At 38.2% G+C, this 17132-nt stretch overlaps 1 protein-coding gene across 1 annotated transcript in view; it reads right to left on the bottom strand.

Annotated features, from left to right (window-relative positions):
- The window catches only part of LOC147375869 (uncharacterized), an 87938-nt gene extending 71030 nt beyond the window's left edge, over positions 1-16908 (bottom strand). Inside the window, exons 1-3 of the mRNA XM_086394054.1 lie at positions 16887-16908; positions 13665-13942; positions 12907-13403 (exon numbers count right to left, since the gene is read on the bottom strand). Coding sequence (XP_086250180.1) covers positions 12909-13403; positions 13665-13942; positions 16887-16908 — 795 coding nt within the window. The 3' untranslated portion in view covers positions 12907-12908. The remainder of the gene's footprint in view (positions 1-12906; positions 13404-13664; positions 13943-16886) is intronic.
- Between the last annotated feature and the right edge of the window lie 224 nt (positions 16909-17132).

The following is a 17132-nucleotide window of genomic DNA, read 5'->3' as shown; positions in this document are numbered from 1 at the left end:
TCTCACTCTACCTGTCATGATTATGTGTAAGAGATGGTAATGGAGGGAGCTGAGGGCCTTGCTCTTCATCTCCCTCACTCCAGGACCCAGGTGAAGAGAAAAGTTTCTCAGGCAAAAAGTGGGCTGCATTGCACTCTGGCTCTTAATGTTTCCATGGAGAAGGACACATAGCACTTTGCTCACGTTTCCTTGACCAACATAGATATCATGGTCACAACTACTCCATGTGCCCAATCAGCATAAGAGATGCTTGGTACACAGCATTGGGAAGTCTGAATAACAGAGAGAAAAAGGGTGGGAAAAGACTGATTTTGATCACGTTATCAGGAGGCTCATACTTAAGAAGGCTTTTCCATTTGAGGAGAAATACGTAGCTCTGAAATGAGATGAACAAAAATTCTCAATAATATAAATTTACAGTCTTACATTATCAAATTTTCTAATGGTCAACAGTTTAATTTAATTGTGAATTTGCTAATTTTGTTTTACTTTAATTCTCTAGAACTCTAAAAATGCTCAGAACTCTTAAAACACCAGCAAATCAAGACTGACAGCACCTGGAGGATATCCCCTTTCTTATTTACTTTCAATTTACTTTCATCATGCTCTTTTGAGGGAGAACAATGTCATAATTCTTGTGACACATTTGGGGTAATTATCCAAACATTCTAAACATGTTTGTAGTCATTGCTGTGCAAATATTTTGCAATATAAAGCTATCTACCTTCAATGAATTTTATTTTCTTTCTTCCATAAACTTTTCCTTTTCTTTAATCGAAAATGCTTAGAAAAAGAAGAAGGTCACTGATTATTGCAAATGGTTGTGACATACACCCTTTATTGCTCAAACAGGACCTGCTTCATCCAGACACACAAAACCAAAAGGAAAGAGATAAAGTGCATAAGACCAGTAAGAGTAGTCTTGGGAAAGCACCACTTCTGGAAGTAAAGAGGTCCCGCTGGAGCTTTAGGGTGTTGCAAAAGAAGCAAGCAAGAGATGGAGGGTTAAAGGGCCTGAACGAAGTTACAAAATCAGAAGACAGAATCATCCACCTCTTCAACAGAAAAAAACATGAAAGAAAATTAATGTTACCATATCAGAAGAAGGAAGTACTCTTGAACTAATAGGTTACCTATCTCCTTTGTCTGCACAAAACTTACCTCTGGTCTAAGAAAATCAAACGCATTTAAAGATGTCCAACAACATTCATACAAAACTACTGTATGGTACAAGGAAAATGGAAAGTTCAAATCAAAGTAATTCAATTTACACTCTCCCTAATGAAACTACAATAAAGCAGAAAGAAACTGAATTAAATAACCTTAAACAAATTTACAAAATTTTTAAAAATTTAAATCATTGTTTATAAACTGTAAAACAAACAGATAAAAAAAGTATGAAGTATGAAGTAAAAACTGACAAACTCAAAGAAATGATACTTTCAAAATTATAAAAATCATCTTAGAGATAAAAAATAAATTACAAGGTTCATAAGGGAGAATGGACAAAACAATAATAATAATCATAAATGATATTAAGAAATACAAACATAAAGCCACATCAATGAAAACAAAAGAAATCAGAAAAAAATGGAGAAAATATAATGATATATAAAATATAAAATATTTAACATAGAAATAATCTAATCCCCAGAGCATTTTAAAAAAATAATGAAATAAAATACATAAAGTGACAATCGAAGGAAGAAATTCTGGTAATAAAAAAAGACCTGACTCTCATATTAACAGGGCCCACTGTAACTGGGAAAACTGACCCTGACAAACTCTAACAAAACTAGTATTTTTTAGACTTTATACTCTAAAGGTGAAGAAAACTCCTCTGGGCCTAAGAAACACACACATATAACACCCACTCACCCACCCAGGCCCTCCCCACACACACCTATCTCTCCATCAATCTAAATAGAAACAGAAAAGTAAATAAACAAAACATTTACATGGAACTTCCCTGGTGGTCCATTGGCTAAGACTCTGAGCTCCCAATGCAAGGAGCTTGAGTTCAATCCCTGGTCAGGGAACTAGATCCCACATGCTGCAACTAAGATCTGACACAGCCAAATAAATAAACAAACATTAAAAACAAGAAAATGTTCACAAAATGTTAATAATCAATGAACCAAGAACAAAAATATATGAGTGTCCACTGAATTATTCTTTCAAATTTTCTTTAGGTTTAATTTAAAAAAAGAGAAAGAGAAATCATCACTAGTAACAGAAAAGAGACAATCAACAGTTTTTATACAAGTAATTTCCTAATTTCCTACATAATATCATTATTTTAATGGTTGCATAATATTTTATAAGAATATTATACTGCTTTTTATAAACCAATAACCCTTGTTTGGAATTTAGGATTTTTTTCAATTGCTGCAAATCTTCAAATTTTGAACATCAGTTAAAATTTTTTAACAAACTAAAAAGAGACCAAAATGTAAAGACTAGCAGAAAGTAATGAGACTGACTTTTAAAACAATTCCAGAGGAGATGATCCTAAAAAGTGTTTTAATGATGCCAGCATGAATAAGATAAATATGATCATCTTGAGAGATAAAATTATATTTGCTGTGCAAATTTCATAGTTTTTTAAATGTTTAAGAAAAGAACAAAAAAGTTAGGAAAGAGAAAACATCACTTTATAGTCATAAAGAAGCAAAAAAATGATATAATTATGGGTATATCTCAAACAATATCACTACTTCCTCTCAGCTTGCATTTTTTAAGGAGACAAGTATATATATATGTATACATATATAAAATATATATAATGTAATACAGGTAACATAGGCATGTACCTGACATCTGTAATACAGGTAATACAGGCATGTATGTAACAGTTATAAAACAGGTAAAGTGCGATATATGCATAATAGCAACCAAGAAAACACTGTGCAATATAATAAAGGGAAGAGAGAGAGTGCTTTAAACTTCTCAGAGGGCTCAAGAACAGTGACAGAAATAGTTTCATAAATGAGGTAAGGCTGGAGACAAGCCTGAGGTGAGAGAAGGGCTTTCCCAGGGAATTACAGAAAAAAGTCAAAAAAAGAAAAAAAACAAGGGTCAGAGGTCTTTGAGAATTAGTGGGTGGATGCAAGACAAATATGTGGCAGCAAATATCCATAAAGTTACTGAAAAAATATTTATTGAGACTCCCACATGGTGAGCGTTGGTTGACATGCTCGGGACTTTGAAACTTGTCCTTAGAAAATCAGGACTATTGAAGGCTTTGAAACAGCTTGTAATGGTAATGTGATGGTCATGCAAAGGTTACGTGGCCAATGAGGACCTGGTCTCAAATCAACATAAGATGTCAAACCCTGCCTTGACTTTGTATAACTTGATATGCCCGACTAGAGTATCTCTCACACCTGTGGCAATGTGGTTACTGCCTTAAACACTCATTTTCAATCAAAGTCATAACTTTTCCTACTTTATACAATTATCCCTAAAGGACATTCCAATTAGATAAAAGCTATTAAAATATACAAATGAATGCTGATAAAGGAAATCAACTGTCTTCTAAATAGCCATCTGTTAGGATAGAGTAGATTAATCACAGTGATAGATAAATGGCTCAGTTATTCTTTTTTTTTTTTTTTTTCTGTATGTTTGGCTATAAAATGTGCTCAGGGCCAAAGGTTTCTCCAGGCTGCTCAAACATTCTGGAAAAGCCTGGCAAAGATATTCACTTTGTCTCATATTTCTTTGTCCCTTTCATTCTCAGGAATGAAGATAGTGTACTACGTCAATAATCATGACTTTATTGGAAGTAAACATGATTTCTGGGTCTTCTGAAAAGTACTATATATTTAGTAGCTGTGTCTACATGATTTCAATTTGAAACCAACCTTTGAATGAATCTTCTCGAGCTGAACTGCTTTTGGTTTAGGCCTCATTTGATTTAGGCAGTAAAAGAAAAACCATGTAGAGAAATATAGAGCCAAATTTTCTGTGACAGAAGTAGAGCTGTTGCCCTGTTCTTCCTAAGGATTAAGTGATAAGGTATGACAAACACTGGATTGGATCAGGGACACTTGAGTTGCAATCTTAAGTCTGTCATATTAATTCGTTCACTCATTCATTCAATAAATATTTATTGAGCTTCCTACGTACAAAACACTGTCCTAGGTCTTGAATAGAATAAGATGGTATTGACTTTGGGGAAAGAACCTAACTTATTCGGAGCCAGTTAAAATTTTTCTGTGTGTGACTATCTGAAGTGATAATCTTAAAATGATCTGAGGAGCTAAGTAGGGAATGTGTGGGAAAAGGATGAGAGTATGGAGGAATTGGTGGTGAGGGTCAATGGTGTTCTAGGCAATCTATGCCCCACCTAAAGGCATTCAAATTCCATTTTTCAAAATAAAATGTAATGGGGAAAAACCACACTGTGGGCCCTATTTGGAGGGACTCTTGTTTCCTACCCTTGAACTATATGATTGATCTCTAGGACATTTTCTGGTCCTCACATCCCTTTCATACTTTAAAACAAATGAATGAATGCGTGAATGAATGCACAACTCTAAGGAATCTATTTCCTTAGAGTTTGACTTCCATTCCATTTTCTAGACTTCTCTACTTAAATTCACATTTTTGGCAGGAGTAACTTCTCCTGATAATTTGTTCTATGGAAATGGGAAACATACTTGGGGGAGGGATAAAAGTAGGAATGAAAAGCCACTGAAAACACACTTGGCCCACTTATTAATAGCATATTTGCTTTAGGTGACCCTACCTACATACTTCCCCACTCAGCCTAAACGCAGAAGTACCTTTTGAGTCAAAATTCTTGTCTTCGATCTAGATTTAGGTTTGGTGCTAAAGAAGATACATTTCACACCCTGTAAATTACTAAGGACAGTGTCTGGCACGTGGTAAATGAGACTGTGAGCATACACACAGCAATGTATATAAGAGCCTTGCCTCCCATGTCAGAACTTGGTTTGAAACCAATTCTCACTTTTTACAGATGGGTGGGCTTGAACAAGTCATTCAGTCTTGTCTCAGTCCCCTCAGAGTACCTCCACATGGGGCTGCTGTAAGACGCAATGGGATATGTCATGTTTCCAGCACAGGGCCTGGTACTTAGCAAAATCCAAAGAAACAGGGGCCATCTTGTCAAGATTCATAAAGATGCTGCTTTCTTTTTTTAATTCTCATTTATCTTTTTGTAAATTGATATATAAAATGATAGCACATTATTAAATATGCTATAAAATTATTCTAAAAGAAGGAAGCCTTATACACTACTTTAAAAATTATTTATACACCACTTGAAAAATTATTACACATTGGATGGCTCTATGAAGAGTTAAATCAAGGCTTTATCTTTCATAAGCCTAGTGAAAACCAAATGGCACAAGGATCAATATGAAACTTAAAAAAAATTTTTTTTCAGACGGAAAATCTACAACTATAGTTCAGGCACATTTTACACATCAGTGAAAGTTCCAATCAATATTCCTGAAACTTGTTGGCTAGCATAGATTTTCTTTATAGTTGGAAAATTGTGAAATGTTTAAACAAGGGGACAGAAGTTACGCTGGTATAAAAGCAAATAATAACATTTTAAAACTCTGTCACTAACCAAAGTTCATCATCTTTGTTCTTATCTAAATTTAGGGAAATGCATTTGGTTATTGTAAGTACTATCTGCATGCATTCAGTATTCACATTCTATTCATTTCCTAGAAATCAATAAGGATATTTTATCCTTATGTGTGAAGACATTTTAATCAACAAACATGCATCATACTACCAATATTTTTATAAGTATCAATTTAAAACATAAAATTCTGTATTTGCACATTGTACTTTTATTTACTTCTGTTTTTTAAAGCTTGGTTATGGCAGAGCAAGATTGTGTGTAGCTGATTCCTTTAAGCTGAAGCTTTTCATGATGACACCAAGAGCTGCTCACCCTTTCCTCCACCCTATCCATACCAATCATTGCTGTGCCTCAAAGCGATTTCTTACATGAGTAGCATCTCTTCAACACACTCTTTACCTAAACCTTAAAACACTGATAGTAAAAATAATCTCTCAACATTAAAAAAAAAAATCTTCACAGTGTCATAACAATAAGGGAAGACCTCATCTCACCCTGGATTTTATTTAACTTTATTCTGAGATGATGCTTTTCACAGTAGAAAGCACTTCTCCTTTGGCAATATTCTAAGGAAATGACTTTATTTCAGTTATATAAACCATAAATAAACAGAGATAAAAGAGATTGATGAGCACCAGTACAACTGAGTGACAGTCATTAACTACAGTTTTGCTTTACTGAAAAAACTCTGAGTTTTGCTCCATTAAGGCTATATCCTAATTATCTCAGTTTCATTCTGCATTAATAACTTTATTTTCTTGGAAACAGTACTGATGGAGGAGTTTTAAATCATACTCTCACCAGTAAGGCAGAGTACAATCAAGAAAGGGGTTCCCATGTACAGTTCTGTGGGAATACATGTGAAATGATCACATTTCCTAAATGGTCTTACACATCAGACTTCAGCTAAATGTAGTACTCCATTATAAGGGACAGGGGAAAAAATTGAATGTTGGAGTTCAAATTCATATAATAATTAGAAGGGACATTTATTTCAAAATGTGGAAGACTTGACAGTAAGAAAATGACAGAAATTCAGCTCCACAGTGAATTATAAATGTCAAATTACTGGTACGCATGTAAAAAAGTATGTAGCTATTAGAAACCAGACTCTGCATTCACGTGCAGTGCTTCTGCCTTTATCAGCTTCTTATATTCCTCTAAGGTGTTCTGTCATTCACTGTCATATTTCCAGTGTAAGATTATAAGACATACGTCAGATCAATGTCCAAAGCTTTCCAGGTTCTGGACACACCAATGCAGTCCCATATTTTACAACATATTAAGTACATTAAATAGGAAAGCTGCTCAGTTATTAGAAGTCAGTTACAGAGTGTACTCTAGCATGTGATAGCATCTACTCTGAGGAATGCAAAGTGCAGGGGAGGGGGGAGCAGAGCGATTCTATATTGTGTGTGGACTCATGATGCTGTCAGTGTCAGCAGGATGAACAATGAAAAGGATGTTAACTAAATTTTGATGTGCAAGAACATGTGTTTAATTTGCAAGATGCTTTGTTTAATTAAAAGGTAAATACCATTTACAATTCCTCTTGCAGACAAATCTAGAGCAGCAACAACACCTACAGAGTGTTCAAATTGCCAGAAGAATTTCTTGGATGCATCTGATCAATTAAAAGGGTACACATTTGGGGAAAAATAATTATTTTTTCCATGTGTTTTCAAATAGAAATGGCTTTATTTTCTATAAACAGATTATTCCTAGTGTTTAATGCCTAGCTAAGTATGGATTAAAAGATATAAAAACTATATTATTATATACCTAGTGCAGAGAAAATAAACCTGAAGTCTGAAAGTTTCTCTTGTCACTCAACAGCAAGTCAAAGCATTTTTCCCCTTCCTCCCTTTTTGTTTTTCCTTCCTTTACCTTTTCCCTTCATCCCTCCATTACTTCCTTCTTCTCTCCTCCCTCCACCTTTCTTCCTTCCTGTCTTTCTTTCTACAGAGAGGAGGCTCCAAAAGTTGAATGTTTCACAAAGACCTTTTCACCCCTCCAGAAAGATAACCTCAGTCACATCACTTGGGAGTGCCAACATAACTGTTCCATAAGCTTACTCAGATCTCAAAGCAGATAAAAAAGGTCTGAGGTCTCATGTTTTCCTTTATTTAAGATTTGCTACTTTTTCAGTGATCCTAGAAGAGGAGGATGCTGTTGCTTCTTCAGCGGGTCTGTGGGCAGAAAGTCAGAGATTCAGAGCTCTTTAGTTCTAACTTCTAATCTCAGTGATAGAGGTAGTAGAGATAAAAATTCAACCATTTATCTCCAACACAACACTTCATGTAGTTGTAGTGTAATCTTGGTTACACTTGGAGGCAGGAAATAGATCAGTGACTCTCTGGAGGATATAATGTAATCATTTCCTTGGTTGATACCAACACGTGGCATCCAGGCAACAAGAAAGAGAAATTCTCCAAGAGTTCCTTGACAGTTCACAATACACTGAATTAGATTTGGGTGACCCTAACTACAGGGCTTCCCAGGTGGGGCTGGTGGTAAAGAACTGCCTGCCAATGCCAGAAACGTGAGAGATGCAAATTCAGTCCCTGAATTGGGAAGATCTCCTGAGGAGGGCATGCAACTCACTCCAATATTCTTGCCTGGAAAATCCCATGGACAGAGGAGCCGGGCAGGCTACAGCCCATAGGGTCACAAAGAGTCAGACACAACTGAAGCAACTTAGCATGCATGCCCAACCCTAACTATGAAATAGTCATCCAATAGTTCATTTTAGTCAGTCTTGCCTATCACATGACTAACACATAGGTTGCTGAAATGTTAAATAGCCAAATTACCCTATTACTAATATATTACACTATATTATTAACTACATTACAACTAATGTGTTATATTATTGCTTTATTGGAACTGAGAACAAATACAAATTAAATTGGCAGGGAAGGGCACAAAAGAATTTTAGTGGATAAATGTACTGTTTCCCCTTGTTTTATCAGACAAAAAACTCTCTTTCCCTACCCCATCTTCACTCCCTCCAATTACTGAAAGCTCAACTCTGCATACCTGTCAAAAAAAAAAAAAAAAAAAACCTTCATTTCATTACTAAGCAAAATACAGTCAAACCCTGTGGGGAAAAAAAAAAATCTTCCCCTCACTAGTGGTAAATGAATGTGGACATGAGACAATTGGTCATCAGTCCTCAATGTTTAAACTCTGACAAGCAAAATTCTTTCAGGGGAAGCAGCAGGGGAGGGATTTTAGGAAGCTGTTGTATCCTCATCAGTCGGTAAATTTTCATTTCAACATCCAGTGTATGTTTTGTTTGTAATGGTCTGTTCTATTTTCTGAAAAATATTTTTGATGAATCTCACAATGAGATCCAGAATTTTACAGGGTTGAACTTTTTACACCTTTCCCTCCCCAATTATTCCATGGTAGGGTTGAAGGGGCTACTATATATCATATTCTAAAGAGGAAAGTTGAGTTTATCACAAAAACCAACCTGAGGTGTCTCAGGTTGCCTCAAGCTAGCACCTCAAGCTAGCACCTTCCTGGCCCTTTGGTTTATCTGCTAGAGCATCTACTATACATCCAAAAATGTATCATTTTTAAAAACATCTTCTGAATAATTTCCTCTTTAATCTCTGTATTATTTCTTTATCCCAGCTCCTGCACAAGTCGATTGGAGAAGGAAATGGCAGCCCACTACAAGTGTTCTTGCCTGGAGAATCCCAGGGACGGTGGAGCCTAGTGGGCTGCCGTCTATGGGGTTGCACAGAGTCGGACACGACTGAGCGACTTCACTTTCACTTTTCACTTTCATGCATTGGAGAAGGAAATGGCAGCCCACTACAAGTGTTCTTGCCTGGAGAATCTCAGGGACGGGGGAGCCTGGTGGGCTGCCTTCTATGGGGTCGCACAGAGTCGGACACGACTGAAGTGACTTAGTACCAGCAGCAGGAGCACAAGTCCATGCTATCTCACAGGCAAGGAATCCCAAATCACAAGAAGACTCTGGAAAAGTATTACACTTTACCCGTGAATGGATCACCTGAAAGGGCAGTGCCTACTTGGTTACAGTGTGCTTTGTCCACTCGTCAATTTCTAGTCCATTAATTATTTGGCACAAAGGGTACCCCTAAATTTCTTACACAGGAAATGTGTAAGAATATCAGCATACGTTTGCTGCCATACACATGATAACACATTAAAGCTAACTTTAAGAAAAATGTCTTTATAACCATTATTGAGATTGGCATTTGATTCTGCTGCTGCTAAGTCACTTCAGTCGTGTCCGACTCTGTGTGACCCCACAGACGGCAGCCCACCAGGCTCCCTTGTCCCTGGGATTCTCCAGGCAGAAACACTGGAGTGGGTTGCCATTTCCTTCTCCAATGCATGAAAGTGAAAAGTGAAAGTGAAGTCGCTCAGTCGTATCGGACTCTTAGCGACCCCATGGACTGCAGCCTACCAGCCTCCTCTGTCCATGGGGTTTTCCAGGCAAGAGTACTGGAGTGGGGTGCCATTGCCTTCTCCAGGCATTTGATTCTACCCACCATTAAAATATAAATTTCAACAAATTTAAGCCTTTTTTCTGGATTGTTTTATTTTTTCTTTTGTTGAATTTCTAATGCCTAGGAAAGCTGCCAAATTCATGGCAATAACTAGTTGTTGAATGAGTGACTGAATCTCTGACAGTCAAATAAAGAAGGAACATGGCAATGTGGGAATGCACTTGCCTTAGAGGCTGAATGCAGAAAACCTGGGTTCCATTTCTCATTCTTCCCTTAACTAGAGAGTTGACCTAGCAAATTCTGAATTGCCTCTCAGGACATCAATTTATCCATCAGTAAAATACAATGATTAGACTAGATAATTTCAAAAAGCCTTTCAAGTCTAAAAATCTGTGAAAGTGTTTATGGTACAAATTCACACAGACAAGCAAGTTTTATTATATAACATAATAGTTCCAAACTGATATTGATAGTAATGGTTTTAATGAGAGGTAGGAGAGAAAAAATTCCCAACTTGACATTAACAATCATATTCAACTAAATTAAACCTTTGGAAAAAAATCACAGATCCCCAATTTGACAGGAGGCCACGCAGCCAAATAATTTGCACACAAATGACTGAGAAAGACGAGACATATGGGCTGCAGTCCAGTCAGTGACTTAAGGCAGTTCATCTGGCTTCTTCTGATACTTTGAGCCCTACTGAAAATGAAGGAACCCTAAGACCATTTTATGAAGCACATTCGGTACTTGAGTTAACTTTACAACACAGAGTAAATCAGTTCTACACAATATACTTCAGTGCATTGTAAGTGTGCCTTAAAATGTGGATGCCAATCTAAAATCTCTTGAGAATTAATTTTATATATGTTTGTCATTAAAGTGGCCACCCTAGAAATTTGTTTTGACATTTTTACTGTAACCATTCACAGAACAAAGAAAAAATACATGAATGGAGATGAAAAGCACCAAAACCTTGTGTGTGTTAAACTCCTTCCTGAACAGAAGCTAGCAGAAATGGAACGTGGAAAGACTTAACTGGGGTAGTAAGATATGTCTTGGGGGGTGGAGAAGACTAAAATGGTACTCAGGTCTTTCTGATATCATTTTAACTGCTTTTCAAGTAAAGCTGATGTAGTTTTTATCTCATTTAATTCACCACTGAGAATGGCTGTGCACCTTGCCAGGGTAACTAAGTTGATTCATTCTCTCAGTTTTCTCATCTGAGATAGTGATAGGGAATTGATGACCAGAATTTTTTTTCAACAAGTACTCCCATTTTATCTAATGTTTTCTTTCCAGAAAAGATTATCTTTTTTTATGAAAGACTAAAATGTAGACTTAAAATATTAGTATATTACCAGCTTGAATTCAACACAACAAGCATCATTTCTCAAGCTATCTCTCCTACTGCCTACTTTTCAGATCCCTGTTCTTCTGATGACCACTTGTTGTCTCCTTAATCAAATAAATAAAACTTTCCAAGCTTTACTTTCCTGTTCTATAAAATGAGAAACTGTAACAGTACCTTATCCATAAGGCTGTAGTGAGAATTAAATGAGATAATGAAGGTAAAGGCTGCAACTTAGCACCTGGTAGTAACTAAACACTCAACAGTTATTCTTTTAATTGTCATTGTTATCTTCCAGAATTCTAGTCCCCTATGATCTGCTCAGATCTTCTGTATTGTTGGCTATAAAAGAGGTACCAGATCCCAGTTCAAATCAGCCTTATTCCCTTTCCTATTAGCAGATCAAACATTCTGTCATCCATCTGAAAATACGAAAACTAAAAAACATGTAGCATTTCAAAAGATACTTTCCTAGATCCTGCCTACTATAAACTAGTCTCCAGAGACAGTCAAAATCCTTAATTCTCTCCTCCAAAGACTGTGTGAAGAAAGAAGCAAACTGATCTTTTACTGGATTTATAACTATTATTTGCTTAAACTTATATAACAAGTTTTTTTAAACTCTGCTCCTTCTCCAAAGACACTAGACATCCGGAGGCAACAGACATTACTGAAAGTCATAGAATAAGACATTATGCCCATCTCTAAGTCAAGGTTGCCTGAATAGAAAGAAACATTGTGATGTCTAATAACCTGTACCTAAGCACAGAAAAATCTGCCACTCAAAGCATAGAGCCTATTTCAAGGTTAAACTAATTTCAAAACACCATACAGAACTAAGTCATGAATTGTCTAGATACACAAAACAAACACTCCCCCCGTTCTCTGGTGAGGAATGGGAACAGGACACAGGAAACCACCCCCCTAGAAATGGCTGAATCTCTCTTCCTCCTCAGTAGAAGGATGAAAACTTTTCTGCCCACGCGAGGACTTGGGACTGAGAATAGTACTCACGTCCAGGTAGGATTAAACTAAGGGGAATCTTTCTTCCTCTTCCCTCCTCTTTCCAATCTATAGAATTACTGGTGTTGTCTATAACCTAAAGAATCAGCAAACGTTTCCTTCAACACCTAATGAAATGTTTCCAGAAACATGCACATCAGTAGCCCTCTTCCGGACTGGTAAGTGTGGGTATGGTAGAGGGTGTGTATGTGTGTGTGTGTGTGTGTGTGTCTGTATGGGTGTGCATGTGTTGTATCTTGTTTAATATTGATGCTTGCAAAACGTGCTTTCAAAAGCAGCCATGATCTTTCGTGGGGGCTGTATGTGTGTGGGGGGGCGGAGGGGGAGAGTCGCCCCTTTGTCTCCCCCAGATCTTAGCCCAGAGGACCAGAGGGAGGGTCAGAGAGGGGCGTGGGAGAGGCTGGACTCACACTTACCTTTAAGCAGTAGACGAGGTGAGAGTGGATTTTGGCGCCGTGTTTGTTTTGTTTTGTTTTCTGTTTCTTTTAACGCGCCCCAGCGCTGGGGGCGCCGAGGGTCGCAGCGGGGCGGGGCGCGGCGGGGCGGCGGGAACCGGGAGCGGGTAGCCGCGCTGCCGCGTCCGGCCAGCAGGGGGCCCCTTCGCTCTGCCTAAAGCCGCTCTACCTTCTCCGCCGGATCTCAGCCCGCGCGGCCGGGGACCCCGGGAGCGCAGAAAATCGGGAGAGAGGAAGAAGACGAGGACTTGACAGAGACCAAACGGGGTGAGCCACATAGTGGCTTTCCCTGAAAGCTCGCCTTCTTGGAGCTTCTTGACACGACAAATTCTGGAGAAGTCGAGCGTTTTCAGGAACGGGGTCCGCGCCTCCGCTTTACTCCGGCTCCCAGGCGCCGCGGCGCCGTCTCGCGCCGGCCTCCTGCCCAGGTCGCCTTCGGCCCGAGGCAGCCTTCCCGGCTAGGGTGTGAGGGGGCGAGCCGACGTAGCCGGCCGGGGCACGGGAGGCCCCGGAGAGAAGTGGGAAGGCGGCGAGGGCGGCGATTCCCTACACCCTGGTCCCCGCGCGGATCGCACCTGGTGCTGCTGGGGCTACAAAATGCAGGCCGACTCAACCCAAGAGGCAAAGGTCTGTGTGTCGTCCAGGGTAACCACACCTTGGTTTGGCTTCCTTTCCTCGATCTGAGAGCCAAAGTGGAGGTGGAGTTTTCGTTCCCTTACCGTCCCCCAGCAGGCCCGGGTCCGAGCCAACGATTCAGGGCCGCAGCTGCAGAAACTAGAGTGGAGGCTGGTAAAACGATGCCCTCGTCCCACTCCGGGGCGTCGGGGAAAGAGCCGAGTCCGGGCGGCTGGCCTCCCTCGGCGATGGAGCATCCAGCCTGCCGACCAGCGCTCTGCCCTTCGCCACACGAGAGTTGAGCCCCCGGCCGCCCGCGGGAACTGGCCTCCGGAGGTCTTCGGGACCCTCTCTACAAACAGCGCGAGTAGCTGGCCTCGGTCTAGAGGAGCAAGATACTGTATCTTTCTAAGGGGTCTCTCAGATCTACCTTGTTTTGATCTGCAGCAGAAGTGATGGCCTTGAATTTGTATAAAGTTACTGCCTGAGACACCCTCTCCCCAAATCCCCTCAACCCACACACCGCGCTCCACTACCGCTCCCACCACTCCCACTCTATTTGCATTTGAAAACCTCTGGAAACAAGCCCTTTCAGGATGAACCTACACACACACACACACACACACACACACACACACACACATTCCATCCCGCCAAGTGAAAACTGAGTTGAGTCATAGGATGCAAATAAGTCAGGTTGCCTGGCCTTTCGCTTCTGAGGAAAAGAATGACCAATAACCCAAGATTCCGGCAATAACAGAACATAACAAGGTTTCTAGAACCCTGTTCGGATCCTTTAGAAACAATTAGAATAATAGCCAGTGAAAGTAAGAGGAAAAGAATTGTGTTTTTCAGGGCACTTGCTGGCCATCTGCTGCATCTTGTATGGGGAGAACTAAAAATTAATGCCCTTGATTCAGACCCACAGGTCAAATGACACCATCTCTCTTCGCTGGAGGATAATTAAAATCAACTCTGTCCATAGAAGTTTGATAGACATTTGACTCAAAATAGTTAAAAATTGTTTTACTCAATAGCAATGTGCTTCTACATATAAAATCATGTGTAATCATATCAAATATATGAAATGTACTTTTTAAAGAAAGGTGAATTTTCTTTACAAATATCCACTCAAAGACAGCTAGATATGTCAGCTGTAGGCAACAAGTCTCTATTTTGACTACAAGTTATGCAATGATAGTCAAACAGTCTAACCCAAATCCTCTCTTTGCTTCAAGAGTATTAAACTATAGAGGGAAAGACCTTAATTAAAGATGTAGTGTCCTTTTGAAATTTAACAAGCTTTAAAAATGTAATAAAACATGGATACGTTTTCAGGATTTTTTGTTTTTGTTTTTTTGTTTCTTTAGTTGATTGCTTGGTTGGTTGCTTGACTAGTTGGTTTTGCTGTTAGATTTGTTTAAGATATAACATAGTCATCACCAGTTCCTATCCCATGTTTTTATTCCATAGGGTCTGAAAAAAGTACCAGTGAGTAGAGTAAAAAATTCTCCAAAAAAAGCCCTGAGTCTTGCCACTATCCTCATCTAAATCTTTTGTGTGAATTTCAGAATAGCTCTAAGATAGCAGAATGCATTTCATATTTCTAACTACTTTGACAAAATGTGGAAATAATACTTCTAACATTTGACTAGGTATAATTCTAATTATTGCTAATTTGGCGTTAAAATTAATGATATTTTGCATAATGATATGTCATTGTTCAATAAGACATATATTTAAATAATAGGAAAATACCATTGCAGGGTTCTTTACAACTCAGTGTAAGTAGCTATATCATGACTTCGAAACATAAAAGAATCCTCTCATAAACCTTCTGAAACACTCTCATAAACCCACTCCACTTTCTAACACTATGGAAAAGTTGATTTAATTTAATTTCTATTCTGCTGACATTAAGTTTATTTCATCTTGGAGAGGTGCCTTGTTTGGAAAAAGTTGATTGTAGGAAAGGAGGATAAGGTGGCAGGAGCATGAACACTGAAATAACATTCCATTTTATATCCAAGAAAAACAGTGTAATTGCCCCATCACATCAGTAGTAGGAAGACTCTGAAAGGGTTTGATTCAAAGGCACTTCATTGAGTGTACCAAGAGCACACTGATATCAAGTAGTAAACTACCCAGGATCATTTCTTTATTGCTGAGAAATCATAATTCCAATTCTGTCACCTTTGTTTTTAAGTTTTGCTGGAGCCTGTGGGAAAAGGATAAAGAAAGAGAAAGAAACTATATTGAGTGCATCAGAGTACTGCCTTCCTGTGTGAAAACAAAATAGATAATCTGCTCCACCCAGCACCTCTCAGAAAGAAAACCCAAATCATCTGTCTACAAATATCATTTCAATTTTTCTCAGTTTACTAGCTATTTCTAAACAGTTTAAACTATGGTGTCAACAAACTTAATAAGTGGACTCTACTTAAGTAATGGGAGAGAATGAGTAACATGACTACCATAAATTTACCAGACTTGGCCAAATTCTGCCTGCACTTTCAGCCTAACCTGCAGGGGGCAATAGCTTGACACGAATAAGAACAAAGGCTGCTAAGCTATTAGACTTGGATTTCTGACTGTGACCCTGGAATGTTGTGTAGGTTGGAAAGAGTGCTTAATTAATGTATATTGAAACAAAAGATCAGGTAAATTGTTTGATTTGTCTTCAAGCTATATTTTTAGACTAATCTAATTCATAACTGTTAGGGTTTTTTTTTTTTCCTTAAAGAGATTATCAAAGTTTCAGAAGACATTCAGCTATCTCAAGAATTATCCTAAACACTAATTGTTTACTATGAATATATGTAATTTATGTTCTCAAAGGCAGCCAAATCAAAATAAACACAACTTTCAATATTCAAATGGATGACAAAATTAGAGGAAACATAGATTATTTGGATATAGATGATAAAAGAATGTCACATACATAGATAATAAACTCTAGATTCTTTTTTAATTTTAAAATATAAATGGATAAGGGACAATCACTATTGTTTGCACTATTTTCTTTCCAGATATAAGACATTAATTTTGAAAACTGGTTTATATTTAAATATCATGATAAGCAATTAGTAAGTGACCTCTTTTATTGCCATAGATTTTTATTACAGATAAAACTGAATTTACTGGTTATTGATAATCCACAGTCCTCCTCCTCCCTTTCCACACCCTAACCCCATATCTCCACTCCCTCCCCTTCCCTATACCTCCCCCATCAGCTGATCAGGAAAGACTGGAAACCGACCAAAAGGAGTTTCAGCCAGAGGGAATAATTGTAGAATTAAAAAAGAAAACTCTCCCTATCTCCTCACTGCAATCACACTTAACGTTCATTATGTCAATTTTCAATGATGCAAAATGTCTTGCCCAAGAGGCATCCTGCTTTCAGGAAGTCAAAAGGGTACGTGGCATTAAACAACATCCAGTCAATCCTGGTTGGATTAACTGGGCTGAGTTTCTATATACTGCACATGCTATGGATCTACTCTGATCGCAGTAAGGAAAAAATATGATAATAGATTTTTTCTTTTTTTTTTTTTTTTTTAGAATTGCTGCAC

The sequence above is a fragment of the Bos grunniens genome, chromosome 3, assembly GCF_055505025.1.
Source record: "Bos grunniens cultivar Pamir isolate PY7600 chromosome 3, Bosgru_T2T1.0, whole genome shotgun sequence".
NCBI classification, from domain to species: Eukaryota; Metazoa; Chordata; class Mammalia; order Artiodactyla; family Bovidae; genus Bos; species Bos grunniens.
This window is presented reverse-complemented; position numbering and strand designations above follow the sequence as displayed.